We start from the raw sequence: 27,944 nt of genomic DNA on the forward strand, positions 1-27,944 counted from the left end.
GATTCCACTGGACAGCGCTGGTCATTCTTCCCCGCTGGTTTCTCCTGGGTTAACTCCAGCTGTTGCGTAGCTGTCACCTCACCAAGCACGGGCTGCTCGATCGGAAGTAGCTGAGAGTATGCTCCTCCGGCTCCCGCCAGGAAGTCATCCGTCCTGCTGTGGCCATCACTGAAACCGCAGAGCGGGTCCCGGCTCAAGCACTCACGCACTAACGGCTTATGATCAGGGGGCGTTCTGCTAGGAAGCTGCTTCTGGTGCTTCTGTTCCTGTGCTGCTACACCAGCGAAGCAACCAAAGTCGGGCTCAGCCATCGCCGTACGCTTGTGGTCGTGCGGGGACGATTCCCTGGCATACTCGGACAGCGTAACACCGGGCGATTGGTGGCCGGAATCGAGCGATTCCGGTGGCAACCCATACTCAGCGTAATGGTGGAAGGTCATCTCGGGTGCCGCGAACAAAGGCTGGCTACCGACGACGTGGTGGTGGTGGTGGTGGTGGTGACCGAGCACCATTGACGGTGGATGGTGGTAGGTGGGGGTGGTGATGGTGGTTGACGCGTAGTATGGTGGTTGCTGGTAGTGCTGATAGAGAAATGGTTGCTCCACCTCCGGGGAGCAGAGTGCACCGGTCTCGAGCAGCCGGTAGTAATCCTCCTCCTGACCATCGTCCTCCTCCTCCTCCTCCTCTTCCTCCTCCTCTGCTTGCCCATCCACCACCGCGAGATCCGGTGCGGGATGGAATGGCTGGAAGGGTGACGGCGTTAGGACGAAACTCCCACACGGTACCACCCCCGGCAACCGGTAGGCCGGATCGCCAGTTGGCAAAACGGCGGTGGTAGACGGTAGACCCCGGTATCCACCGGGGAACGGTGACACTTGACGCTGGTGGTGATGGTGGTCATGCGACCGATCGCTGAAACCGTCGCAACCCGCTGCACCCGCGTACATCTCCTCCCCCCTGGTTGATGAAGGTCCTTTTCTTGGTTATCACTAATCACCTCCAGCACTAACACCACCACCATAAACTTCGATTGATCGAGATCTAGTGTTAACACACACACGACGTGATACACAGTGCGCCACTCACAGTTCTTCAGCAAGCAATGGCCTAGGATCGACTGGCGACTAAGACGCTGATCGTCACCATGATCAGCATGAGCTGATCGTTCGAGGGTCTCTGGATCAGTTGTTCTGGCGGGAAGGTTAGAACCGGGACGCTCGTATGCGCGAGAGAGAGCAACCAATGACGGGCCATCAGCAGCCAGCGTAAGGGGGTGGCCAACAGACCAATGAGAAAGCAGCATGGGCCATAGTGTCATCGACGTCGCCGTCGCCGTCGCCTTTGTCGAGATGAATATGTTTGCCCTCCTGTCACCTTCTTCACCCTCTTCCTTCTGCTCTTTTCTCTCTCTCTCTCTCTCTCTCTCTCTCTCTCTCTCTCTCCCTTTTCGCTCTCAAATACACAACACCCACATACTTCTTCCATAGCTTCCTCACATCACTCACTCGCCATTTCCGTGGAAATACTACTTCGGACCATATTTTCTGTCGACACTGTTCCAGCATTAGTATATATTACTATAAACACTTCGAGGAATATCCTTCCACGTCCACCGGGTCCTCTGTACATTTTCTTCTTTTTCCGGAATTATAGAGGTTTTAAACTATTACTAGTTCATTCGTCTGCCCGCCTTTCAAACAATAGCTACATCGACTTCATATAGATTGTTTACACAAAAAAGGTAAAGTTCTTCTACTAAAATTGCTTTATTTCAAGAAGTCTTGTCTTTCTTCTGAACCATCACGTCTCATGTTCCATACGCTTTGGTACAGGTTTGCTCAATGTTTAAAGTTTTAACGAGAATGTCAGCAATCAATGGAGTGTGCAAGCGCACATCCTTGTGTACAAAGGAGCCTGTAGCACAGAGCTGTAAAAAAACAGCAATGGAGGAAGCCCCGGCACCGGTCGATCGGAAAATCGGACCGGATCTAACTGCTCGTTTTGCTTAAATCTATCGAGCGCCGAAAAGGGCAAAATGGCCGAAAATTGCTGCGATTGCTGTGCCGTTCACCACAGTGCCGCTTCGTGGTATGCAGATCAAACGCTGCGCAGTTAAATGGCACCGCAATCGCCTTAGGCCTTAAGTGTACTGCGGTAGCCTCAGGATAAATCGCGCCACAATCGACAGTTTGTGTTGTGGTTGTGCTGTTGCACTAAGATTGTGCGTCCAAGACTTTGGGGGTGGGCGTAAAGGGGGACTGCACTGCACTATTTCCTTACTAAGGGCTAGTGGTGAGCCGAAAGCCGGCGTAGTTAGAGGCACACAAAACGGCTGTGACGTGAAATGAACGACGTCCAAACGGTCCATGTCACAGCCGCCAAGTGTTTTGCGGGGAGTTTCGGTGAAGGAAAAACACTCCGATACTAAAGGGTCCCGCGATACTATTCGTAGCCGCTAACCGGCACCGGATACTCTGTCATCATGTATGCCCGTGTGTCCGCGCCCGCACGTGTGTGTGTAGCCGAATGTTTGTTTTAGCAGTAAGTGTCAACCGACCCCGGCCTGGACCAACACAACACCCGGGCAAACCTCCGGCATGTCCGGATGTCTGCGCCGGGCTGCTTATGCTATGGAGCTATGGAGAAGCCGCCCGGAGGAGGAGGAGGAGGAGGAGGATCTGTGATTTTTGTGTCGAGTTACAGTCCCACAAACACGGCAGGACGACGGATGACGGCCCGAACCCCCTGTGACGCTGGTGGCGTTTTCCTGTTTTGCCACAGCTCAATTATTTGATGCAAGCCACTGCAAGCACACACACACACAGACACACAAACACATTCTCGCATTTGTTTTTCTTCGGTGTTTTTCGAGCGTTCCGCTTCCGTTCCGATCCGATCCGGCCGGCCTGTTGCTCTCCGCGGTGTGTTGTTGGGTTTTTCGATTGGATGATTAAGATGGTTTCGATGATGAGGATGATGCTGATGCGATGCGAGGAGCTGCGCTGCGTGGCAGTTGCTAATGAGGCCCCGGCCGCCGGCTGTCGCCAAACTGTCTCGGCGTGGTGCGGTTGTTACAAAAAATTAAAAAAAAAAAAACTCCCGTGAAGCTTCCGCGATTGGTTTCGCTTTGGCGCATTGCGATGAAGTTATCTCAAAACCATCTCTAAGTCACACCGACATGATGGATCGCCGACAACAGGGTGCCCTGGCAAAGGGCGTTGAAAGGGCGAAGTAAAAATTCTGTTTTTTTCCTCCTGCGTTGAGAGTGGAAGAAAAAAGGGGTGCGCGGGTGTATCTTGCACATCCTGACAGGACCGAGCAGGACGAGCGCGCGAGCGCGTAACTGTGTACGTGCACGCACTTCCGATCGATGTACGCCACGCCGCCGGCGCCATAAATCAGCGTCACACCGCCGGCGGTCTGCGACATAATCAGGTCTGCGCGATGCGCTGGCTGCACCTGCGTACGGCTCGGTACGCGTAGCGCGTTTCTAGTGTATTACAGTTGCGATGCTGCTGGGATCCGGCGATCCGCTAGATCTTTGCCACTGTTTGTCCGCAGCAGCAGCAGCAGCAGTGCGAGTTCAAAGAGATGTTCGCTCCCCGTACAGCAATTAATCGAATCCGGTGCGATCCTGCGCCGCGATTGCCGTTGATCTCGGCGGCTGATAGCGGCTCCCCTTGGGGTTACGGCTTCACTTTCGGCACACGGCGCACTTGTAAGACGATTATTACAACCACGGGACGCTCGGGACGGTCATCGAGGGAGCGGGGGGGGGGGGGGGGGTGCTCGAGAGGCCGGACGGTTCCCGCATCCCCGAAAGGGGTGCTACCGAGCGAACCGAGCGAGCGCGATTTAATGCGTCAATGAGTGCGCGTTGTCGTGCTGCGATCGTAGTGGTAGAAGGAAGGTCGCGATCAACGCGACGAATGGAAGGGAGGGTATGGGAGGTGCGGTACGCTGTACGAGCCCGTAAACGAGGCGACATTTTGGTGACAAACGCCGGGCCGCCGCTCAGCCAGCCAGCCAGCCAGCAGCTTCAGCTTGTTTCAAGCCTCATCTGCAAATCTCATTAGCGGTTTACTGAGAGATTAACTAGGCTAGAAAAAGGGCCCCCCCCCGGACCGGAACTAGCTCGGTAGCTGTATTGCCGCTACTGCTGCTGTTGCTGCTGCTGCTGTGGACGCGCTGAGAACAGTCGCTATTGAGCAGCAATCGGGACGGGCGGGGGTTCGGCTTAATCGGTGTCCGATGCAATGGTTGCAGATGGGCTACGACATTCATGGAGGAAATTATTTGGAGGGGTGAAGCGGCCGGGAGGGAGGTGGTTCGCTCGACAATCGACGGCATGGTCTGTATTCGGCGTGTTTGGTGGGAAAAGCCGGACGGCCGAGCCCAAGCAGCCAGGGTGGAATATATGCTCACGACGAATCATATACCAGGTGTATAACCTGAAATCCGTCGTTTGCTTATAGATGAGATTATCGAGCAAATTAAGTTTTCATCGACATGTCATACTGTTTCGTGGATTCAACACCTGTTTACGTAAATCAGTGCACATCATCAAGTTCATGCAAGAACGTACATTTTTCCCTCCATAATGATTTGCTAGTTTTGGTGCTAGAAAAAGAACATAGAAAAGAGCATAAAGCTAAACTTTTCTGCTTTAATTTGAATAAATCGGCTACCGAATCCCATAAAAATACTTTTCGAGGGCTATGGTGACAGAGCACTATTGGAAATTACTAGCATAGACTGTTTTAGTCGGTCATTTTGACTAGAAGTGAAAGTGCAAGCGAAGGCCATGAATTGAAGGCTCTTTCAGGATCAGGATGATACCCAGCTATGCCTAGCTAATGTCTGCTACTATGAGCTGTTGAAACCTGTAGCAACTGTTAATGAGCATCGCTTGCATTAACAACTAATGAAATTGCACTGTGCTTCGCATTAAAAAATGCAGAGTAATGAACAATGTCATGAGAAGTTAATAATCCTCCACGATAACGATCGCACTCATCAAATATGGTTCCAAATTACTTGGATACACTCAAGTGGGAGGTACTACCCTTCACCCCGCTAATTCTCCAGACCAGGCTCCTTCAGACTATCGCCTGATGGGTCACGTGCCGGTTGCCGAACAGCATTTCGATTCGAATGAAAATGCCTGAAAATGGCATGACGAGTGGTTTGCGTCACAAAATGAAGAATTCTTTTGGCATGCTATACAAAAATTGTCCGAAAGATAGGAAAAAAAGTATAGCAAGCGAGGGAAAATTCGTTGAATAAAATAGTTTTTGGCTTTCTATTTAAAAAAAATGAGTTTTTAAACAAAAAAACTCAGCGAATTCAAGGTTGTACACTTAATAATTCATATTCATTCATTTATGGTAATTTATGTATGTCATGTAAACACCCTTTGGGTGCATTCTTGTAATAGTGGTGTGCAGTAATGTTTCCCACGCTTTGTTTTCGCCCTCGTATTGCCGAGAGGTTATCGAGCTGTCGTTTCTTACCCTCGGTGGTTCCACGATGGTCTCATCTTTGTTTTCTTTGTTTTTTATTCTGTTTCTAAACGATGCTGAGCGAATTATTACAACTCTTAACATACAGAGTTATGCAAACGGCATAAAATTTTAACTAGAAAAGTGCAAACGGAGCAATTAGTATACTATTTTTTTTAAAGAGAATTGGATATTTTTTTATACATGATGAATAAAAGCTTATTAGAACTCGTTGTAAAGAATTGTAAATCAACGTAATTTACTAGCAAGCGCAATTTAGTACTGGACACTATCACAATTGTTCAGAGTACCATCGAGGAACAAAGGCGTGCTCATTAAATTGGGAAACCTTGAAAAGCGACGTTAATTTTCAATGGTCGCTGTTATAAACGATGTGATTACTCATCGATTGAAACCATAAAAAAAGGGATCGTTGCCGGCGATACCTGAAAAAGGACCACTGAAGCACACTACGAGCTACTACGGCCTAGGAGTTCACCGGCTATCTGAACCTTATAACGGTTTATATAACGGCCCATTCAAAATTTAGTTCCACGTTTTCAGCACCTAGAGGACGCTCGTGTCGCACAGTTCAAACAATTTCGCTACATAAACAGGATCCAGGAGTCGAAAGTTCCGGTGGCGCGAACCCCGGAATGTTCGACTCCTAAATCCGCAGTGTGGTAAGCCCTCTTGCTCGCAAAAACCTGAGCTCCGCTAAGAGTGAGCGAGATAGAAAGTCCGTTCGCATACAAGGATGGCCAGTAAAACATGCGCATTGTGCGCAAAAACAGCAAGATTTTCAAAAAATTGAAGCGCGAAAAGAGCTACACCCCTGGAGACCCAAATCCAAGTTCAGTTATGCTTATCATTTTTCGTTAATTTTTCTCAAAGCCACAGGTTCGTTTTACCGCCTGCACCTGGCTATTTGAGAACCGTTCGTCGCGCCTTCGTTTTAGTGTCTGTCTACTGGTGTTATCAAAGAACTAGCCGGGTCCCGATCGGACAGGGACTTGTGATACGGATAGTAAAATGTTCCTCATCGCAACACTAGTTGCTGCCGCTCTGTTGGGTTCCGTTACGAGCACTCCCAACGTCGCCAGGTATGACAACGTACGGTTGTACCGGTTTTTCATCGAAACGGAGGAGCAAGTGCAGATGCTGCAGAATCTGGAAAGTATAAGCGACAGCTATGCGTTCATGGGACACGCTCGACAAGTGAACCAAAACCTTACGGTGATGGTCTCTGCCCACAAGACTGCGGAGATAACTGAGCTGATGTCGAGGTACCGGTTGCAGGGCACAGTACTGGTAGGCATGCAGCACTAGAACCTTTTTGTTTTGTTTCGTACACTCTCAACATGCTAACATCCTTTGTTATCGTTCAAGTTATATAACATGCAAGCGCTGATTGATGACGAGCAGAAATGGATCATGCCGAAGAACACCCCGCCAGAGGACTTCAATTGGTCACACTATCAACACTTGGACGCGATTAATCGCTGGCTGGATTGGCAGGTATCCCGACACTCCCAGCTGGAGTTGATTGAGATAGGAGCAAGCTATGAAAAGCGGCCCTTGCGTGGCGTGAAGCTTTTCAGCAATCCGGCCAACAGTGCCGTCTTTGTCGAATGTGGCATTCATGCCCGTGAATGGATTTCGCCGGCTAGCTGCACGTTTATCCTGAACGAGCTGCTAACCTCTGGCCGCCCGGAAGTGCAGGGACTGACGCAAAACTTCAACTGGATCATTTTCCCGGTGGTCAATCCGGACGGTTACCGGTACACCTTTGAAGGGGACCGGCTGTGGCGCAAAAACACCAAACCGTACGGTGTGTGCCGCGGTGTCGATCTAAACCGGAACTTCGGCAGCGATTGGAACGGGCCCGGTGCTAGCTCGGATCCGTGTCGGTACGATTTTGCCGGTGGTAGCGAGACCAGCGAGCCGGAGACACAGGCACTCGTGGCATTCCTGCGTAATGGGGTGGACCGGTACCGGATTCGCACCTACTTCTCCATCCACTCCTTCTCGCAACTTATCATGTTCCCTTACGGATATACGAGCGAACGGGTGCGCAACTACGACGATTTGGTCGCCATCGGGCACGAGGGCGTCGCTGCGATAAAGGACAAACATGGCAAGAAGTATGTGTCCGGTGCGCTAATCGAAACGATCTACCCATCGTCGGGTGGCAGCAGCGATTGGGTTTACGCAGAGCTGGACGTACCGATCTCGTACACGTTCGAGCTGCGCGGTGCACCAGACAGCAACAACATGTTTTTGCTGCCTGCCGACGAAATTATTCCAACAGCCGAGGAGCTGCTGGAGGCGTTCATCGCGATGCTGCAGAAGGCGACCCAGCTAGGTTATTACGAGAATAACTCTGTCAAGGTAGATCTGTAAATCACGGCAAGCCTTCTGTTTGGTATGTCTAGGTGAAGCCGGGGTGCTCACTGTGAGAAGCTTATCAAACGGCAAGAGATAATGATTATGTACTCAGCAGAATTCATAGGCACACTGAAGAGAGATAAATGTGGTATCAGTGAAATAAATAAGACAATACGACCCATTTAGAATGATGAGCAGCTGCTGAAGCTATTTAAATTACTATTAAATTAGCGAAACTTTATTACATATCTCATCCAAATAGCACGATGATTTCGAACTGAACAATGTCAAGAATGAAGTAATGTGATATTGAGAATAGGCGAGGTTGGCTGTGCCTTTGTGTTAATTTTCGCAAATATAATCTATCGTCGATATGAACATGCCCTCTTGTACGCCTTCGCATTGAAACATAATTGTAGTGGTTTGTTCAGATAGAAAAAAGTAAGATCCTAAAGAAGGAGTAAGATAGGTAGGATAACATCCGAACACACAAATATTCTCATCTTTCATTCACAATTGGTGTTTATGGAAGGATCGAGTTTCGACATACGAGCAAGTTCTTCCTTGACTGAAAGCCATTCCGCTTCCCGCGATTTCTGGAATGAGGCATTGAAAAAAATAGTAGTGGAGAGTAGTAAGGGGCCATTTAAGCGTAGATTTAATTTGAATTAGTCAGCATACCTTCGGCCACCGCTTCTGTAGTGCAGCGAGCGCTTTCTCTAGAGAAACTAGTAGCTTGACTCGAAAGAAACCGATACCGGGTTCTAAGCGATTAGCAACATCCAGTAGATCACGGCATAGCTCTACCGTACGGCGCAAGTGTCCCTCTTGCGCGGGATTTTCTACGAAAAACAAGAGAAATAAGGCGATTGACGCAATTCGTTCTCCTTCTCTGTGCACACTACCGTACCAGGCGGTTCCAGCTTGGCGCCTGTCGCCTGGTGGTCCAACAGTTGGATCAGCGCATATTTGGCCTGCAGCACGAACGCATTCCAGCCGTGCGCGGTAGACTGGTGCTGCTGGAGAAAGGCTTCGTATCCGGTGGGCTGCGTACGGTCTAGGCTCAGTAGTTGCTGCTGCAGCTGGGTACAGCGTGCCGCGTACGCCGTGGCCGTCTCGCTGAACGCACACTTTTGCTGCCGGCAACGCCAGACCGACTGGGGGCTGCAGGGTTGAGCGGACAGAACGATACCCTTGCGACAGACCGGACACCGGAAGCCGCTGAGATTGGTTCCGAGCTCGGTCGGATCGGTACATCGTTCGCACTGGCAGTCGAAGTGCTTGGATTGCTTGAGGGCTAGTCGACGGTGTAGCGTACCGAGCAAGGGTTGAGTGTAGGACGTGCTGATGGTGGCACCCCGCTCGATGTCGACGGTGGCGACCAAAACCATGCGTAACGCGTCATCAAAGTAGTGCTTCGTGTTGGGTCGACAGTCGTGGGAAAGCATGGCACCCAGCGGATACAGTGCCCGTACCTTGGTTCGCCGCTCCGGTAGCCGGATCTCGAAGCAGTTCGTGTCGAGCATAGCGCACACTTCCAGGATCGTTTCGGCACTGTACTGCTGCAGTCCTAGCACGCTCCGTATGAACGGTACCAGGTTCGAACGGACTACCTCGTACAGTGGTGACTTGAGGCGCTCCGTAACGTGCGACTCGAGACGCTGCAGTTGAGCGTACGTGTCGGGGGAATGCGACTGCAGCAGCAGTACTCGTAGCGGTACGATCACACAGTAAGCCGATTCCCTTCTAGCTTGTTCCTCCCGGGCTGGATAGATCTTCGGGCGGTAGCTGCTGCCCGCCATGAGCCTGCATTCCGAGCGATGTTGGTCCGCCGCTTCGCATTCCGCACCACAGACGGGCCATCCGCAGCGGGAGCACTGGTGGAACCGGAAGTTTGCGTCACCTTGCTGCCGAACGGTGGCGGTGGCCATCAGATCCCGGTTGCAGCCCAAACAGACCGGTACACTCGCCATCTTGGGACCGACGACGGCTGGTGCATCGCGGAAGATGACCTCTCCCTGCCGGATGTTTCTGGTGGCTACCACGTAGCGCCCAAGGCAGGCATTTTCAACCACCTATAAAGTGACATGGATGATATCGACATCGACCGTTGCGCGTAAAGTATAAATAGCCTGCTCGTCGGTTTTGCACTTTCATGAAGCTAAATGACATGAAGGACTACCGTAGGGACAAGCTCTAGGCTCGATCCAGCGGAAGGATCGATCAATCCAACCCCGGGTCAGCTCCGCAGCTCACTCGGTGTGCAGCTCTTACCCGGTAACAGTGGCACTCGCGGCGATGCGTCGCTTTCCAGTGCTGCCGCTGGTGATCGCGGCCACAGTAAGCCGTCTGCTGGCATCCCGCACACTGCTGGCTAGCTGGAGCACTGCATACAGCACAGGAAGAAACCATCCTCGACACTAAGGGTTAGCAGAAGGGACACTTTGGCGAATCTCGCGATAGTGTCTCCGCCGCTGGTGGGCCATTTCATCCGTCCACCGGATTTTTGCTTTCGAATGGACCGTTGACTTTCGCTGCCCTCATTGTACTGTACGGCTTTAGCGAGTGAAGGGCGGCGAAAGTAACGGAATCGTTTTGACCTGCGGCACGATGATTTTGTGCTCGACCTTAGCGGCCGTGGTCGCTGCTGGTTGAAAATCTGTTTGTCGGTTTTCCCCGGACAGCTTTGCGAGGAGCGAGGAGTCCTGGACAACCGGATAAATATCGTTCCGCTGGATTAAACTATCTATAAATTTAGGGGTTTAGCCTAATGCCAAGCAACTTAAACTATAGCTTGCTAAGCTAATTAGTGCTAAACGTGTCGACAGTTTGCGTATTTCATGCCAGCATGCCGTAAGAAATGCGGTTTTCAACATTTTCTAAACAAACCCCCTAGGGTGGTTTGATATGAATTGGCGCAAAATGCGCTCGGCGGAAGTATGTGTATCTGTGCGCCGGCGCCGTTTGGCAGCAGCAGCTGAGTGGAGTAGAGCGAATTGTGGGTGGTATAAATTCGCTGCAGCAATAAAGCACTGAATCAGTTCTATAAATACATGCACACGAACTCGCTAATTCCCGAAAGACGACACCGCTATGGAAAGGAACACGGGTTGCGCTGACCATCCGATCTATGACCTCCGCGCTCGCTCGAGCCCTTCCTACAAACTTACCCAACATATAGCGTTTAGCACACGCACGCGCACGCGGATCCGACTTTCCGTGCGCCGAAGAACAAAATTTAAGCCGAATGTCGATGCAAACGCCATGGCCCTTTATCAAGGTCACTCGTTCACTGTTCGACGAGCGACGGCACGCGGTAACATCACAAACGTGTTCCGCTGCTCAGGATTCGTGAGCATCCCCGATGGTACGGGGACGAACAAGCTGCTAAACAACTTCAGATCGCTCGATCCTTGGAGTGATGTCCTTGGGAGCTGCTGACGTTGACATACACAGCAGCAGCAGCAGGAGCAGCAGATGAGCGTTTCTTTATTCGTAAATCCTCTCCATTGGACTACGTCGATCTCGATCAAAACCAAACGACCCCGCGACCGTTTCGCCGACGCATATACGGCACGTTGGCCATGACCTGGCTGGCATAGGTTCACGATCCAAGATTCCAAGCTGCGATTGGTGGCCTCGTTCCTCTCTCCGGTGGTTTTTTTTTTCGTGTCTAGCACGATCCTCACTATACGCCTATCGAAGAGCGCAGGATTTGCTGGTATAGGATAGGGCAGGGTGGTGCTATTTTTAAACGTGTGCGCACCAGGTCGAGTTCGAAGAAATATTCGCGCGTACGAAACGACGGCAACGGCCGGACCGGACCGTTCTCCAAACACAGACCAGTGAGCAGGCTAGAGTAAGCAACAATAAAAAAAAAAATTCCCACCTTGTATTGATCCGATCCGCAGCGCAGAAGTGTTTCAGCAGATTCAGCTCCTGGGTCCGGTGACGTATTTAGCTGATAGCAGAGTGACCACCATTTTTTCTTAGCACGCCTAGCGGGATTTTGTGCGCTGGATTTGTTTTGTCGGTCGAGTCCGAGACGAGTCCGATGCCCGAAAGCGCCCGCTTTTAGCTCCAAATGAAATGCGATCCTAGATTGTAGCTACGCCATGCATCCAACCATCGGACCACAGTTTGTATTGTTTGTAGCTTTTAGGCTGACGAGCGTGCTGACGCATTTTGACGCATGGAGGGTGCGCGGCAGGGTCATTGGTTGAGCTCACCAGAAAAGATGGAACCATTCATTTGTACGCCTACTGAGTTCTATACTACCAGATGTATAACCCTAAATCCGCTGTTTGCTTAGAAATGGACGTATCGAGCAAATTGAGCTTTAATCGACATGTCAGATTGTTTTTTGCATAAATTCGACACCTGTTTACGTAAATCAGTGCACCATAAGTGATTCCATACAAAAAAAAAAAAACATTTTCCTTGGATAAGGATGTCCAGTTTTGGTGCTAGAAAAAGAGCATATGCGGGAAGCTCTATTTATTTTTGCTTTCATTTGAATAAATCGTCTGCCGAATCCCATAAAAATGCTTGTAGAGAGCTATGGTGATAGGGAACTATCGGAAATTACTTGGAGAGATTATTTTTATCGGTTCAAATATGATTTGAGTGACAAGAAATGTGAAAATCGACCCAGAAAAGTTGAGGGCCATAAATTACAGGCTTGTTTAGATAACCATGATGCCCAATAGCGAAAAATACTTGCCCAGCAGTTACGAGTTACTAAACTAGCCGTTTCCAAACGTATACGCCATGGGGATGATAAAAAAAAATTGGAAAATAGGTAACCCGTGAATTGAATAATATGACGTCAAAACACATGCGAATTTTTGCTTTCTAGACCAAAAAAAAAGTCGTTCCAGTATCCTGAGGTCAGCGGCGATGAACAGTCGAGTATATTTTGAGAATTCTTCTGGCATAATATACAGCCTAATAGCCCAAAAACCGCTGCGAAAAAAAGCTAGCGAGGGAAAATTCTGTGACTGTATTACTTTTTTGGCCTTCTATTGTAAAAAAAATTGTTTTTTACGTCAAAAAGAAAACCAGCGGATTTAAGGTTATACACCTGATAGGTGTTTGGTGAGACTAATCAAACGTTATTCTACTAGGGTACAAGGACGGGATGGAATAGCAAACCCAAGAAAACACAGCTACTTTGTTCTAGTTAATTGACCATTTTTATTGCGATTGATGCGATCTACGATGACGTTAAGATCCGATTGCGACACAAAACTGCGCAACACACATCGTCATAGGCGAAGACCCAAGGTTCTTCTGTATTGTTCACCCCCCCCCCCCCCCCCCCCCCCCCCCCCCCCCCCCCAGTTCCAGTCCACGAATTCTCTGTCCCGTTTGGGTTCGATTAACGTGTTTCGATTAAGGTCCTGTTCAGGTCCTGACGATATAATTTGAACCGTTGCTTTTGACAAAATTTGGATGCTACACTACACTGTCCTGACCTGATGGTGGAACAGATTTGCCAGGGTCCTTATAGGGAAGTGAGTAGATAGGTAAACGGCACATCGCCACAAATCGGGCCTCATTGGCACATTCCTGGTCGCTTATGTGCGGGTGCGGGTAGCCCGGAGGAAGGGGGGGGGGCTTAAATAAACAAGCGCGCCAGTCCACCCCCAACCCCCCTCCCACCCTCTCCCCACCTTCCTCCCGTGTGTCACGTAAACATTTACCTACGTAGATGCGACCGAGTCATGTGCATTCGAATGTGTTTCACTCTCGCTCGAAATTTAGACCGACGAGGGGGGATGGGGGAGGAGGAGGAGAGGGGTGGAAGGGTACCTGAGTTTGAATAACGACCACCCGTTGCGGCGCGCGTTCATCTTTCGTGGCGGTGATTTTTCTGTTGGCCAGAAGCCCGAGGCCGCGACGTGCGGGCGGACGCTATATTCTCGGCTCTGACCATCAAATTCGGTCGGACGGTTGGGATGTGCCAGGGAGGGAGGGTCACGAAGCTAATCATGTGGGCGGCTGCGGTGGTGGCCGCCGCCGCTTTGTTTTCGCTTGCGGCACACGAACCGCCATTAACGGTCAACGGCGAAACGGACGTCGAACCGAACCGAACCGGGCGATCGGAAAAGGCATTTTCGGCGGCGGCGGAAAATCCGGGGCGGGCCGGTGCGCGGTCGCGGCGCGCACACGGTGGAGAGAGGATATTCAGTTTCATTTCGGGTTGTTTTTTTTTCTTCTTCTCCAAATGCAATCACGTACGGCAGGACACGGGAAAGGGGGAAGGGGGGGGGGGATTCGCAACCCCCCCAGCAAACCAGGTTCAGAACACGCGCGGCAAGTACACGCTAGCAGGCGGCCATTGGCAGTGTGCCCTTTTGGCTCTCGGGTGCTAAAAATAGATAAGTAGAAGGTGAAATGACCGAGCGATGGATGGATGGATGGATGGAATATGTGCGATGCAGCCGCGATCTGCCACGACAGAAAACAGGAAGCAAGTGGTGGAAGAAGAAGCAGCAGAAGGCGACAGGGGGGACGGGTGGTTGTGGTGGTGTCGGATAGCGAGCGAGCGTGCTGGTAGGTTGCGGTTGACCAGCTACATCGCGTGCGGGGCCGTGGCGCGTTGTTGCCCGTGTCCCATCGACTCCATTGAGAAAGAGACGACCAAAAATAGTCAGCGATTAGTGGCGGAGCGCGATGAGATGATGTGCTGCGTTGTTTATACGCGCGGCGCGGCGCGGCGCGGCCTGACTCCCACGAACACCTGCAGTCACACTGCGCTAGTGTGCACTCCTGTGGTCCTGCGTACGCGAACCGACAGTGGGGTAGTAGTGTAAGTTGGCGTTAGCTCCCAGGCGCTCTGAGTCTAGGTGCAACTCTAAGGTGTTGTCCTCTTTTTTTTGTTTTTCTTATTTTACTCAAGGCCATTCCATAGCGCACTAGACTTAAGGTACCCCACGGTACTTTTTGCGGATTTGCTACACGTAGCTCGAGTGGTTTGGACACACACACACATACACCTAGGATGTGCAATGTGCTCCAATTTTAAGGTAGTGTCAAACTTCGGTATAAACCTGCTGCTGCGGCTGCTGAGTCAACGTCCGAAGTCACCTAGGACACCCCCTTATTGCCTTTTAGTGCGTGGAATGTCGAACGTCGTAGTAGTAGAGCAGCTTGAACAGTAAAAACAGTTTCAAGCAGCAAATCTCAACCCGTTTCGTTGGGCAGAGGGGGGAGGGGGGGGGGGGGACCTGGACCACGCTGCATTCCGAGGTTGTGAGAATTTTGCTCCATTTTTATAACTTGCTGCTCGCTACGTCGCAGATGATGACGTCAGTTGATATTTTTCGACGATATTTTACTGATTCCTCTCACCCCCAATGGAAATCTATAACTTTTTCTTTTTTTTCGTTTTCTTTCTCTCTTTCTCTCTCTCTCTCTCTCTCTCTCTCTCTCTCTCTTCCATTACAAAAATAATGCTCCTCCATATTCCGTCTTATTCAATTATTGGTGTAATTGCGATGGAGGCTTTGTCCTGAAGATGACGCACAACGATTGAATGATGTCGTGTCGTGCAAGAACTGTTGTAGCCGAGGACATGGACGTAGGGAACGAAGGGTATAAGGGCGCTCCTCGAATATGCGCATGGCGGCGTGTGCATGTGTGTACGTGTGTATGCATGTGTGTGTATGCTGCAGCGAAGCTCCCATTGTGGCCACATTGAATAAATTGTATTTTTACGAGATGACCTCGACCGGTATTGCATCATCTGCCTACCCAAGACCAAGAAAAGAAGGGAAAAAAGTAGAACAAACAAAAAAAAAACACACACAAGGCGAGATGTTGCCAAACGTATACACCCTCCCGTTGGCCGTTGGCAAGAAGGGTCTGTGGAGGGTGGGGAGGGCGGGACGAATGGAAGGAGAAAGGGGTTGGGGGGGGGGGTTTGTTCGTTCCCACGCGCCATCCATCGCGCCATTATCCTGCTCCGGCACCCCGTGCACGGTGCGGCGTATATCCGAAGCGCGCGCGCTGCGTCAAGGCAGCTGCGCCGAGTGCGCCCGTGCGCCGAGTGCGCCAGAGCACGATGGGCTGCGGACGGCGAGGGCGAGCCGGAGGTTGGGGGCGCTATTGGAAGACACCAAACAACCTCTTCTTGGTGGAGCGCGCACATTCCGTACGATCAGTATTACGATAGAGTCTCTCCAAGCAGGGCGCAGACCATCCTCAAACCCAGGCCAGCCACTCGACTCCGACGGTTCACTCGGCGCGCTGCAGGAAGGAAGCAAGGAAGGCTCTCAACCGAGCACACTCCGAGATTCATAATCATCAACATCATCATCAATCGTAGTCCATCACCAGTGCAATAGCAGTGCGATTGCATTGTCTCAGCGCATGTGTGTGTGCGTGCGTGTGTGAAGTGTACACATCCTCTACTCCATCCCTCGGCGAGATCCAGGAGTAGCTATAATTTGATGTGAGTTTTTCCTTATCCTGCGGCTGCGTCCTGCGTCCTTTTGTCCATATGCAGTCGCTTCCGGCGCTCTGAGCGAAGCGTACCCTGTGGTCTGTGTGTGTATGTGTGTGCGTGTGTGTTTGTGTGATACTGTGTGAGGTTGCTCTGCTCTGGACACGATTCGCTGTCTTGTGCTAGTGAGTTAGGATGAGGAAGTAGTAGTAGTAGTAGTAGTAGAAGAAGAAGAAGAAGAAGAAGAAGAAAAAGAAGAAAAGAAGAAGAAGAAGCAGCAACAGAAAGGCACACAAGACAGGCTAGCTATCGGGTGTTGGTGTTGGTGCCAGTGTATCCTGCGGGAATGGGGTGGAAGGGAATGGGGGCATCAAACGGCGCCAAGGCCAAGGCGCTCATCAATCAACCATCATTGCGTCACACATTGCTGGAGCTCGTGGTGCACTTGCTCGCTGCTCAAAACTATGGCTCCAGCCTATCAGTTCTCAGCCTGCCCACGCCCACACACGCGCGCGCCCGCCGGTCTCGGGTTTTCTCCAGGACTCTAGAACTGGCAGCTGGCTGGCAAATTGCGCGAGCCACACCATCCTTCAAACGCACGCACGCACGCACGCTGCCACTGTCGTTGTATCCTCGGCAGTCTAGTGTCTATTCGGCTTGAGCCAGAAAAAAAAATGCTGGAAAAATTCTGCTAGTAAAAAAAAAGAAGAAAAAAAAACGGAGTACTTCAACCGCGGACGCATTATGCGATGGTATACGTCATCGTCCAGCTTCTTTGGGTCCAGCACCGATGAATTTTGCATCGACGCCAACCTATAGCGGTCGCTTGTGGTCGTAGGTCTGCTGTGTAGACGCCCCAGCTATTTATAAGTCCAATTGTTGTGCGGAGACGCGGTGCGTAATGCGCTCATTCCGGTGACCTTGCAGCAGATACCTGTACCCGGTACTCCTACTGGATACTGATTAGTCTAGCCCTGGTCCAAGAATACCGCCATTTGGGGAGCTATAACCTGTACCTAGACTTACAGAGAGTTTGGACCATTCCGTGCACCAAACAAACGTTAAGAAGAAATTCCACTCCAGGGTATGCCCGGGTATATAGGGTATTGGAGGAATACTAGGGGTACTAATCGATGGTGCTGGTGATGGTAGGCGGTATCCTCGGGAGTTGCTTTTTTTCGAATGTTCTAACAAGAAACCGCCGATCGCCGATAAATCGCCCTCCGCATTGGATGGATGGATTGGATGGACTTTCGGGATTCGGAATAAGTTTTTTTGGGTTGGCTATAAATAGAATGCGCGCCGTCCCAGCCGCTCTACACTGAGCTGAGTCCGGATCGGCGGGATTTCCAAGGTTTTTCAGCTTTCTGCCACCGGCAGGTTACTGGCGAACGACGAGTGAGCAAGAGAAGGGAAAGGGGACGGGGGAGCGGAAGGGTGGAATGGGGAGGGTGGGGTGGCGGTGAGTCACCGCATTATAACTGAAGCGCAGAAGGACTCTACAAGAATTTCCATGAGCCGACCCGTGCCGGCTTCGTCGACCACTGTTTGCGCATCACACCTAGTGATAGATATAAATAAACTTTCGACGCTAGTTTTGCGCTCGTACGTGGTCGCCTGCCTACGGTTAGGGCCGCTTCTACCTGGCTGCCAAGCCAAACCAAGCCAAGCCAAGGTAAGGTGATGCGGAGCAAGGATATCGTGTCATTTGATGGCCGTTGAATGAGTTGGTTATTAATAAAAACAAAAATATGAAGTAAGCAAGACGGAAGCGTGTGGGGGATGTGCAGGAATGGCGAGAGCCTGTGCCTGTGTAGACCGTAGCGTGTAACCACACAGCCACAGGCACCCTTTGTATGTATGTGCGAAATGAAATGCTACGCGACGTAACCAAACTGATGCGGTGATGTCCCCATGTCTAATGATAGTTTCCATTGTTTTTTTTTGTGTGTTTCCCCTTTCTCGGGCCGACCCATTATGATCTGCACTGCATTGCAGCGAACGAAAACTACGACAACAAAAAAGGAATCAAAATGTTCAAAAATCATCTAGCCATGATCGGCATGAATGAGACGCCAAACAAGAAGGCGAAGTTTTGGCAATCGTATATCCGATCCTTGAAAGGTAAGCGAAAAGCTTCTCACCCAAGGGGAGCGGGGGGCAGCCAGTGGCCTCATCTGACTCGATCTTTCTCTCTCTCTATTTCGCGCCTCTCTCTACACACCAAACACGCAAACAAAAAAAAACAAAACCTCCAAACTCCGAAAATCGCAGGATCCGATGATATCCGTGCACACGACACTCCAGCCTACCGGCGACCAATCCTGCTGTTCGACGAGCCGGATACTGCGTCCGGCCGCATCAACTCCCCCGGATACCACTATCTGCCAGTGCACCGGGAAACGTACGGCTACTCGCCCCGGCCAATCTACGACCATCACTATGTGCGCTCGCAGCGGGCACGTAAGTAGGCTCCAAATTTGTGGCAGAATGATGATGATGCCTCTCTCTCTCACGCGGTTCTGTTCTGTTTTCTTTTTGCAGCAAGCGTGAACAGGCTGGCCGATGCGGAGAAGGCCTGGGCTGACCACCTGGAGCGAATGAGGGACATCGATCGCAGGTAAGGAAGGAGCGAAACAAAAAACAAACGTGCAGCAGCCAGCAACCACACCGCTCACATTCCTTTTTCTTTGCTCATGTTCTTTTCTCCCCCAGATACCCATCGCGTTACGGGCTGTATCTGAAGGATAAGCCGAGCCAGGTAGTGTTTCCACAGGAAGTCGAATACGAACCGGAGGCGAAGCCGCTGTACTCTACGCTCCACTAAGGCCTGCATATTAGCGCGGCCACTATGGCTTCCGCTAAGCCACTGGCCGAAATACGACGACTCGAATACAATGATCGGAGTTTAAAACAGAAAGAAAAAAACACTATTTACCTCTCTCTCTCTCTACCGCGGATTGAATATGTAATAGTCGTTGCTATCTCTCTCTCTATATATATATATATTGTTTGTGTGTTTTGTGTGCCACACATGTAACACTACTCTGCCTCACGACGATACACGATTCCGTGGGAAATACTCACACGCACCTACCTGGTCCACGAGCAGCCTGGACGACCGGCTCGTGGAGTGGATGTCGATCGTTCCGCCGGGATCGTTTCCTCGTTTTTCCCTCGTTTTATTTGTAGCGAATACCTCTTCACACCTGACCACCCACCCCCTCCCACCGCTTGCTAATGTAGCCCGATTAAGGGCCAGAGAGGAGTGTTTTTGGTGTTTCGGCTACTCGCGCATCCCACTCCCTGCCCGCCTACTTCTTCCCGTCCCACAAGCAAACAAAAAAAAAACAACTCAACTAACAACCTCGATGAATATGGGTTGATGTGGTGCAGTGAGTGGAACAGAGCGCGTGGCGCGCGTGTGTGTGTGTGTGAGTGCTGGGCTGAGTGTGTGTGGGATTGTGTGTGTGTGTATGTGTGTGTTTGGTTTTTTTTAAATAGGCGAGGAGAAAAACGAAACCGACGAACGAATGAAGGAAAACAAGCAGTATCATATTATAAAGTATTATAGCGTGAATCAAAGGGAAGGATCAAGGCTCCTCTTTGGGGCACTTTCCTTCGCTTATACACTTGCAAACACACCCACTCATACACTCTTTCTCTCCCTCTCTCTCTCCCTCTGTCTCTCACGCACACACACACACATACTCGAATAGCATCGAGAATTGTAGCTATATGTTACAGTCATGCCTAATGTCCTAAACAACCTACAATTATACTTACGGTACGGTAGTAGCATAATGTGACACAACACAGCGGTTAGCACCGGCAGCGTCGTCATGGCGGACTGTCGGATAAGTGTTAGGAAATGTACTACCCCGAACCCTCAATCCCTCCACCCCCCCAACCCTCAAACACCCACTTCCACAACCGTGCGTTGCCTAATCCTTTCTAACCAGATTGCCAGCCAGATGCGAGAGAAAGCCTCTGTTCGTCACCATGATGGTACTTAATATGGCCGCCATCCGGACCCGCCACGTACTGCGTACATAATTCAGTTTAACTTTACGAACAAATACATACCTACATACATAGATATATAGGTAAAAAACCAAAACATACACCTCAACCGATTCAAATAATTTTAGCGGTTATACATTTCAAAATTTTGCCGTTAGATAACCATAGAATGAGCCGGACACAGAAATACATGTGGAAAGTGGAGGAGGGGTGGGGAGGGAGCGAGTACATAGCAAGTACATCGCTTATACCTTCCCCCGTCCCTTCCAGATAGATAAAAAAATGATTTAGCCATAATAATTATCCCAAAAACATGCACACCTTTTCAGTTAAATATCTTTAAAAAATACGTTATAAACGTTAAATAGTGCTATTAGAGAAGGGGGTAGGGAGAAGCCATTACATTTTCACTGTCGAAAGATAGTATTTGGGTAGTTTTTCGCACCATAAATTGATTTAATCTCATGTTTAAGGTTCTTGTTCATTCCACTGGTTATTTAACGGTCAAATTTTGAAATGTTCGGCCCCTAAATGTATGCAATTAGAATCGGTTAGCCTACCGAATCGGTTGAGGTGTATATATTGGTTTTTTACCGATATATATATATATATATATATATATATATATATATATATATATATATATATATATATATGTATATTGCAATGAACTGGCACTCTATTTGAGAGGGAGATCGTTAGTAAAGGTCCCAAAACGGAAAGGGGTAACGGATGTAAGAAACAACACATCGGGGAACGCACAGCCGGGCGTTTGGCGGCCTGCACGATTCTTGCGATAGGACAACGTTGCCACGGACTCAAGGGTAGCTGAATGCCAGCACAAGAGTCCTTCACAAGACACCAACCACCGCCCCCGCCACCCCCACTTTCCACCTTTTTTCCCTTCTCTCCATTCTTATTATCCTCCTTCTACCACCCACACAAACACAAAGACGAGACACGCAGGCTAGTGAGAGAGAGAGAGTTGGATTGCTCGCGATACTTGCACCGAAGGAGGAAGCCCGGAAAAGGTTCCGGCACACACACATACACACACACACATAAATACACACAAACAACATCATCCCCTTAGCTCATCGCATATCGCTTTATTTGTTAGCCGTTAGTTTACCGGCGACGTCTAAAATAACAACGCTTCGCTGACAACACAACGCTAGGTTCTTTTTCTTCTATTCCTAGTTACCTATTTTTTCTGTTCTATTTTTTTGTTTTGTTTTTGTTTTTGTTAATGCAATGCAGTTGTTGTGGCTGCTGGGAAGGCCCCGAGCACACACTCACACACACAGACAGACACGTTAGAAAATCCTCCAGTGAATAAACAATTCTGTAAACAAACTACCAAAAAAAGAAAAAAAAAACCAATCTAAATAAAATCAACCTAGAGACGGATCGATCTTCTGGCCGGGCGGCCCCTCTCCGGGCCTTCTGGTGGCCTTTTTCGGTGCCGACGACATCGCATCCGAACAATCGCATCGAACGGGCACTCTATTGCCCGATCTGGCCCAGGGCGTGTACGGTGAGCGTTGACTCGAGTTTGCCGCGCTTGATGACGTGCGGGATCTTTTTCGGGACCATGCTGCGTTGACAAAAAAAGTAAGGTTAGTTTCACGGGGGAAAACAAAATGACACACACACCCGCACACACACACACGCCTACCTGATGCAATCGATGATCGGGCAAACGGACAGGCAGAGGTTGCAACCGGTACAATCGTCGGTGACGTGCGGCAGGTGCGTTTGGCTGTCGAAGCTGATCGCCTGGTAGCCCGAGTCGGCGCACGTCATGTAGCACTTGCCGCAGTTGATACACAAATCCTGTAACGCAACGTGTGTTGTTATAGTATGGCGAGGCGCTAGTGCACGACAGCAAGACGAATACTTACATCGTCGATCAGCGCGACCACCTGCTTGGTGTTGTCCAGCCGCTTGTAGTCACCGATCCGGGGTAGGGCCGCACCCAGCACATCCCGGATCCGGGGCGCAACCTTCTCCGTACTGTCCGGGAGTGTATCCGCCACGGTGTCCGGGCACGGTTCCCACAGTGGACCGTGCTGCTGGCGCAGTTTCGCCACCTCGGCCTCCCGGCGCCGCTTGTACTCACCGAAGTGCAGCACGGTCCTGCCGTCCGCATCCCGGAGCGGCACCACCGGTTTGCCCTTCTGCAGTTTGCCGGTCGGTGGTGATTGGCCATCCCAGCCGGTACCGTCCAGCCCGGTGGCCGGTGGTGGGTTAGCCTTGAGGTAGAGCAGCGCCTTCAAACCCGTCACGTAGTCCTCGATGACGGTAAAGTCCTGGTTCTGGACGGAGGAGCAGATCTGCAGGATCGGGGCACCGCACTGGATGAACTGGAGGGCGACGTCGGCCGAATCGATACCACCGATGCCGCAGATCGGGAACCCGGGCAGCTTGTTGCCGATCAGCGAGACCGCCCGGAGTGCCTGGGGGCGGGTCGCATTGCCGGACACACCACCGTACGTGGTGCGCTTGTGGATACCAACCGCTGGCCACGGTGTACCGTCCGTGCGCAACGACATCAACCCCTGGACGGTGTTGATGGCCGACACACCGTCGGCCTGACCGCGCTGGGCTGCCTGGGCGATCGCCACGATGTCGGTGATGTTCGGGGTTAGCTTCACGAAGAACGGTATCCGGACGGCACGCCGCACCCAGACCGAGATGTTGTAGACGAGCTCCGGGTCCTGGCCGCACGCCAGACCCATACCGGACTCGCCCATACCGTGCGGGCAGGACAGGTTCAGCTCGAGCATGTCGGCACCGGCGGTTTCGGCCCGCCGTGCCAGCTCCGTCCAGTCCTGCTCGTTGTACGTGCACATGATGCTCGCGATCAGAACCTTGGTCGGGAAGTCGCGCTTCAGCTCCCGTATACCGGCCAGCCAGTAGTCCGGGCACTTCTCCGAGATGAGCTCGATGTTGAGGAAGGCACCCTGCTGTGGTCCGTAGCTGTGACCGGCGGTTACACCCCGCACGATCCGTGGACTGACGTTCGTCACGACGTCCTTGTCGAGGGCGAACGTTTTCGTGACGGCAAAACCCCAGCCCTGCTCGAACGCACGCCGGATCATCGCGGTGCTGGTGGTGGGTGGGGCCGACGCTAGACCGAACGGGTTCTCGAACCGGACACCGCACACCTCGACCGACAGGTCGACGGCATCGATCGGTGTGTAGAAGAGCGGCAGTTCGACCTTCCCATCGAACGGTAGGCCCTGGAGCTGGCAGTGCATGTACCAGGCGGCCGTCTTGCCATCGTTCACCGACTCGACCGTCGTTTCGGCGGCCCCGGCCAGATCGCCACCACAGAACACACCCGCCAGCGACGTTTGCTGCGTCTCCGGATCGACCTCCGGTAGTCCGTAGCGGTTCAGCTTGATGCCGGCCAGCGCCTCAATGGCTGTGGTGGAGAAGAAGAAGAAGAGGTGGTGGTAGTCAATTGTGCAGGGAGATGGGACCACACTACTACTACTACTACCACTACTCACTGTCAGGATCGTACAGGCCCGAACCGAACGCGGAGATGATGTAGTTCGCCTTGAGGCGCGTCGTCTGCTCCTCGTCCACGATCCAGTGCCCGTCGTCGTCCTGCTCGGTGCGGCACAGCTCCAGCCCCACGATTCGCCCTTCCCGTTCCCCGTCCTGCCGGAGCACCCGTTTCGGGGCCATGAACGGGATAAACTCGCACCGTTCCTCCCGCGCCAGCTCGACCTCCTCCGGGACGGCCCGGATGTTGTTGTTGCCCTTCCGGAACACGACAAATACGCGGCGCGCACCGCACCGTAGCGCTGACGTCGCGCAATCGAACGCCGTATCGCCGGCACCGAGCACGATGACGTTACCACTCAGCTTGGGTAGGGTTGCCGAGGTGGCGGCGGCGGTGGCGGCACACAGGCAGGCCTTGCTACCGGACGACACCTTCGGTAGGAAGCTCTTGGAGGTGTAGAAACCGTGCTCGATGCCGAGCCCCCGGAACACCGGATCGATCTTCGGCTCCGGTAGACCGATGCCGAGGAAAACGGCATCCGCACCGTCCTGCAGCAGACCGCGCACGGTCAGATCGCGGGCGGACAGGGAGCGGCCCAGCTCGAACCGTACGCCCAGATCCTTCACCAGCTGCACCTCGAAGTTGACCACATCGACCGGTAGCCGGTACTGTGGGATCTCCGAGGAGCTAAGGCCTCCGAGGTAGGTGTTCCGTTCGTACACCGTGATGTCGGTGTAACCGAGCCGGGCCAGAAAGGTGGCACAGGACAGGGAAGCCGGACCGCCACCGAGCAGTGCGATCCGTTTGTTCGGATGCGCGAGCGGTCGCGCATTCGGTGGCCGTATCTGCCGCAGGCCCATCCGCCGGAACACGTCCGTCGCGAACTGCTGCAGGCCGCCGATGTTGATCGGACCCTCCTCGACCGCGGCCAGGTTGCAGCCGCCGACGCACAGATCGGAGGTCGGGCAGACCATACCGCACGTCAGCCCGAGCGGGTTATCGGAGAAGATGGCCTTGGCCGCACCGTAGTAGTTCCGGTTGGCGATGCTCGTGATGAAGCTCTTGATGTCGAGCTGGGTCGGGCAGGACTTCTGGCACGGTGCGTCGGCACACTTGAGGCAGCGGGACGCCTCCCGCAGGGCCGCCCGCTCACCGAGCGTCGTGTGCTTGATGTCGGAGAAGTCATTCGTCAGCGGGTTGCAGGACGAGGAGCAGGAGGATGCCGACCGGTCGGTGTTGCGTTTCCACTGCTTCTTCGTTTGCTTCGTTTGCACCGTCGGTACCAGGCTGCCATGGGTTTTCACGCGCGGATTAAGCGCGAGCAGACTCTGTGGACGGTTGGAAGGATACCGCGTAGTGTAAGCAGCAATGGCAATAAATAAAAAAAAATGTTGCAAATGCATTTTCTCGCCTCACTTGCAGGGAATTTAAAAACCAATAAAAAACCGCCATTAAGTCCATTAAGTGTTGTTGGCGTAAAATACTGCTGTCACTCATATCTACCCGAAAAAGTTCCCTTAAAGTACAATCTTGTTCAAGAACAGCTCTAGGCAGCTTGTCCTCCCATTTCTTCGCCACTAGAGCCACTAGAGGTCAACAAGTAGTATATTGAAGGCGTGCGGTATATAATCGACTAGCGCTCTAACGTCTAGGTAGCTCAGTCTAGGTCTAGCAGACCTCACTATAGCCACAACTGCAAGCGCCCCACCAACGCGCATGCATGCTGCGGTACCGTCGTGTGCTGGTGAGACCAATTGGTCCATTAATGGACCATGTTGTTCAAGATCCCAACAGTAAACCTTCGCCACTTCCAATCTTCCAAGCTGCTCCACCACAACAGCACAAGAACGGCGTAGTAAGGCGAGGCTATTCACACATCAACACGAGCGCTAGGAAAAGGGCTTGTTCGCTTACCTCAATATCTGGCAGATCTTTGCTGGACACTGCTGTAGCACTAGCGATACTCATTGCTGCCAACACCTTGTACGTGAGCGCGCGCGCACACACTTCAGAGACACGACAGACACGCTGGTCGCTGGTTTGCTTGATTTGATTGGTGCTGCTGCTGCGGCGTTTTGCTTTCGTAGTTCGGATCTGCAAATTGCAGGTTGAAGATGTGTAACTTCGTAGTGGACTTCGTCTGCTCGTCCAAGTGTCCAACCAACCAGTCAATTAGCCACTTCTCTCTCTCTCTCTTTCTATCTCTCTCTCCGTATCTCGGTTTTCTACTAGCAACCCTCCACTTACCAGCACGCCTTTGTCTGTTCTTCACGAGACTCGAGTACTAGCCTGAAAAGGGGCAGGGAATGGAATGGCGCTAAGCAGCACTAGCAGGTCGCGACTACTCCCAGTGGCACACCAATCTAGACTGATGCGAAAGTGCGCAGCGATACAACAAGCGCGCGTTGCTGGAGCTGGACAGAGCGGCAACACATGTGGCTCAGGGGGCTAGGGCGCGAGCAATTACGCGGTACGGGCGGGGTGCGCTAGCGCGCGCGCGGTGGTAGTTGCGATACGCGACCGATCACAAGCCTGTGCATAGCTCGCACACTACCACGTGTATTGACACAACACTATTGTCAACACCCGATATTGATATTGTTGTGTGTTGTGTTGTGTTGTCTTGCGTGAGTTGAAGACGCTCGTCGCGCTCTCTGTCTGTTAGTGATCGCTTCTTCGTTGACTGGAATGCAGTGCGTAGACGGTTGCTGATTACGCTGATAGATTCGAAGCATGCTCCGGGACGAAGACATGCTAGACACGGATCGCAAGAACCGGAAGGCACACATGTAGTGGTGACATGGCAACATTGTTCAATCCATCGGTGGTTCTTGAGCGATAATACGGCTTAGGTCACAACCGTGGTGCGTTTGGGGTTCAACATTCTAGTCACATCGAAACCTTCAACCAAACGGTCACTCGACGGGGTATGTTACCCGCCGAACCAGGCTCAGAGTTTCGAGGATCGGGGACCATCTCAGCAGGTCCAAGGAAGACGAAGATGGTGCGCCATTTTAAAATCTTTAGAGAGACACATCAAAAAACAAAAATAAAAAAAAAACATCCGAACCGCGGCATGGCTGCGGCGATAAGATAGCCAAACTTTGCCGAAAAGGTCAACAATGTATTGTTTGACGGTATTATGGAACCGATAGCGGTGCTGATATGCCCATTGCGTCCGCGCCACACCACGGTTTGGGCAACACGGACGTCACTGTTTTATTATTTTTTGTCTTTGGTGGATTGGAAGGTAGTCTGCTTATCTCGTAGCGTAGCCGTGCGGTGTTTAGGGGGTATTATTGGGAGCCCCTTGGCGCGTGCGACAGTCTGCCCGGTTGTCAGGCGGCGTACTCCGCGATCGTCCAATACGGATTGCTATCGGGCGATACCCGAGATACCCGACGCGCCCACCGGTACCACCGTTTTGACCCCTTGGTCCGGTGCGATAATGAAGAGTGACAGGAGGAGTACGGCGATGCGGGTATCAGGTGCCACGCGCCATCATACATAAGTACTGGGCGGCAGCATAACTGTGGCAGTGGAATGATACGCTCGAAAGACATAGTTAACGCCCAACGGTTCCGTTTTAGGAGCAGACCCACAGGTCCAGACTTTATCGGGCTCCAGTCGATCGCAAGTTCGTCCATCTTTACAGTCCATCTTTATTGCCGCTATCGGTGGCCATTTTCATCTGAAATCTTCTGATTCCGTGCAGCAAGAATGGGCAGCGTCGCAAGACCCCTCAGACAAACCTTTTTTTTTTTACCGTTTTAGCTTTCCAATGTGTTATCAACGGGTGTTGATGCGTTATGTAAGCTCGTTATCGGTTCGCCTCAATCCAGCTGGAATGGGGCAAACGCGATTGAACGATCCGATTGTTTTTCTTTAATCACTCACTGCCACGCCGTCCCTTTGCTGTGGTCGCGATTTGTTTTCTTTGGCAACGCTTGAAGTAAATCTCTTCTCAATAGCAGTGTCGAACAGTCTCGCGGAAGTCTGACTATGCAGTAAAGCGTAGCACGTCTAGTCAAAGGTCAGCTGATGGTCTAGTTCGGAGATGTATTAG

At 51.7% G+C, this 27,944-nt stretch overlaps 4 protein-coding genes across 5 annotated transcripts; 2 read left to right on the forward strand and 2 right to left on the reverse strand.

Moving 5' to 3' along the window:
* The first annotated feature begins 6,341 nt into the window (after nt 1-6,341).
* LOC125950204 (zinc carboxypeptidase) lies at nt 6,342-8,284 on the forward strand. The gene is made up of 2 exons (XM_049677975.1): nt 6,342-6,812; nt 6,891-8,284. The coding sequence occupies exons 1-2, from the start codon at nt 6,534-6,536 to the stop codon at nt 7,902-7,904; spliced, it is 1,293 nt and encodes a 430-aa protein (XP_049533932.1). The 5' UTR covers nt 6,342-6,533; the 3' UTR covers nt 7,905-8,284.
* Nucleotides 8,285-8,349: 65 nt separating this feature from the next.
* Nucleotides 8,350-10,384, reverse strand: LOC125950188 (SET domain-containing protein SmydA-8). Its single transcript, XM_049677940.1, has 4 exons — nt 10,164-10,384; nt 8,800-9,964; nt 8,571-8,731; nt 8,350-8,485 (listed from the first exon to the last, which is right to left on the reverse strand). The coding sequence occupies exons 1-4, from the start codon at nt 10,299-10,301 to the stop codon at nt 8,396-8,398; spliced, it is 1,554 nt and encodes a 517-aa protein (XP_049533897.1). The 5' UTR covers nt 10,302-10,384; the 3' UTR covers nt 8,350-8,395.
* A 5,666-nt stretch (nt 10,385-16,050) lies between these two features.
* LOC125950225 (uncharacterized) lies at nt 16,051-21,771 on the forward strand. The gene is made up of 5 exons (XM_049677999.1): nt 16,051-16,347; nt 18,337-18,462; nt 18,613-18,801; nt 18,883-18,958; nt 19,054-21,771. Exons 2-5 carry the CDS (start codon nt 18,372-18,374, stop codon nt 19,163-19,165), a joined length of 468 nt encoding a protein of 155 aa, XP_049533956.1. The 5' UTR covers nt 16,051-16,347; nt 18,337-18,371; the 3' UTR covers nt 19,166-21,771.
* On the reverse strand, nt 21,449-26,265 carry LOC125950178 (dihydropyrimidine dehydrogenase [NADP(+)]). Of its 2 annotated transcripts, XM_049677902.1 has the most exons (6): nt 26,126-26,265; nt 25,793-25,972; nt 23,880-25,206; nt 22,266-23,791; nt 22,040-22,197; nt 21,449-21,958 (listed from the first exon to the last, which is right to left on the reverse strand). In XM_049677902.1, the coding sequence occupies exons 2-6, from the start codon at nt 25,844-25,846 to the stop codon at nt 21,868-21,870; spliced, it is 3,156 nt and encodes a 1,051-aa protein (XP_049533859.1). In that variant the 5' UTR covers nt 25,847-25,972; nt 26,126-26,265; the 3' UTR covers nt 21,449-21,867. The 2 variants fall into 2 exon arrangements, with proteins under 2 accessions (XP_049533859.1, XP_049533869.1); XM_049677912.1 differs by lacking the exon at nt 26,126-26,265 and having other exon boundaries at nt 25,793-26,100.
* Nucleotides 26,266-27,944: the final 1,679 nt, after the last annotated feature.

Source organism: Anopheles darlingi, chromosome X (assembly GCF_943734745.1).
Source record: "Anopheles darlingi chromosome X, idAnoDarlMG_H_01, whole genome shotgun sequence".
Taxonomy (NCBI): Eukaryota; Metazoa; Arthropoda; class Insecta; order Diptera; family Culicidae; genus Anopheles; species Anopheles darlingi.